Raw genomic sequence first — 537 nt, 5'->3', positions numbered from 1 at the left:
GTAGCTGGGTGGATCAGAAACTCAACAGTGAAGGCATGGAGGAAGCTCGGAACTGTGGGAAGCAACTCAAAGCATTAAACTTTGAGTTTGATCTTGTATTCACATCTGTCCTTAATCGATCCATTCACACAGCCTGGCTGATCCTGGAAGAGCTAGGGCAGGAATGGGTGCCCGTGGAAAGCTCCTGGCGTCTAAATGAGCGTCACTATGGGGCCTTGATCGGTCTCAACAGGGAGCAAATGGCTTTGAATCATGGTGAAGAACAAGTGAGGCTCTGGAGAAGAAGCTACAATGTAACCCCACCTCCCATTGAGGAGTCTCATCCTTACTACCACGAAATCTACAACGACCGGAAGTATAAAGTATGTGATGTGCCCTTGGATCAACTGCCACAGTCTGAAAGCTTAAAGGATGTTCTGGAAAGACTCCTTCCCTATTGGAATGAAAGGATTGCTCCTGAAGTCTTACGTGGCAAAACCATTCTGATATCTGCTCATGGAAATAGCAGTAGGGCACTCCTAAAACACCTGGAAGGTA

At 47.1% G+C, this 537-nt stretch overlaps 1 protein-coding gene across 1 annotated transcript; it reads left to right on the top strand.

Annotated features, from left to right (window-relative positions):
• Positions 1-6: 6 nt before the first annotated feature.
• Positions 7-533, top strand: LOC108522539 (bisphosphoglycerate mutase; the record flags this gene model as incomplete). Its single annotated transcript, XM_017862797.1, has 1 exon — positions 7-533. A coding segment is annotated over exon 1 (498 nt), but the record flags the coding sequence as incomplete, so codon positions are not given.
• Positions 534-537: the final 4 nt, after the last annotated feature.

Source organism: Rhinopithecus bieti, unplaced genomic scaffold (assembly GCF_001698545.2).
Source record: "Rhinopithecus bieti isolate Rb0 unplaced genomic scaffold, ASM169854v2 scaffold_67441, whole genome shotgun sequence".
Lineage (NCBI taxonomy): Eukaryota > Metazoa > Chordata > Mammalia > Primates > Cercopithecidae > Rhinopithecus > Rhinopithecus bieti.
This window is presented reverse-complemented; position numbering and strand designations above follow the sequence as displayed.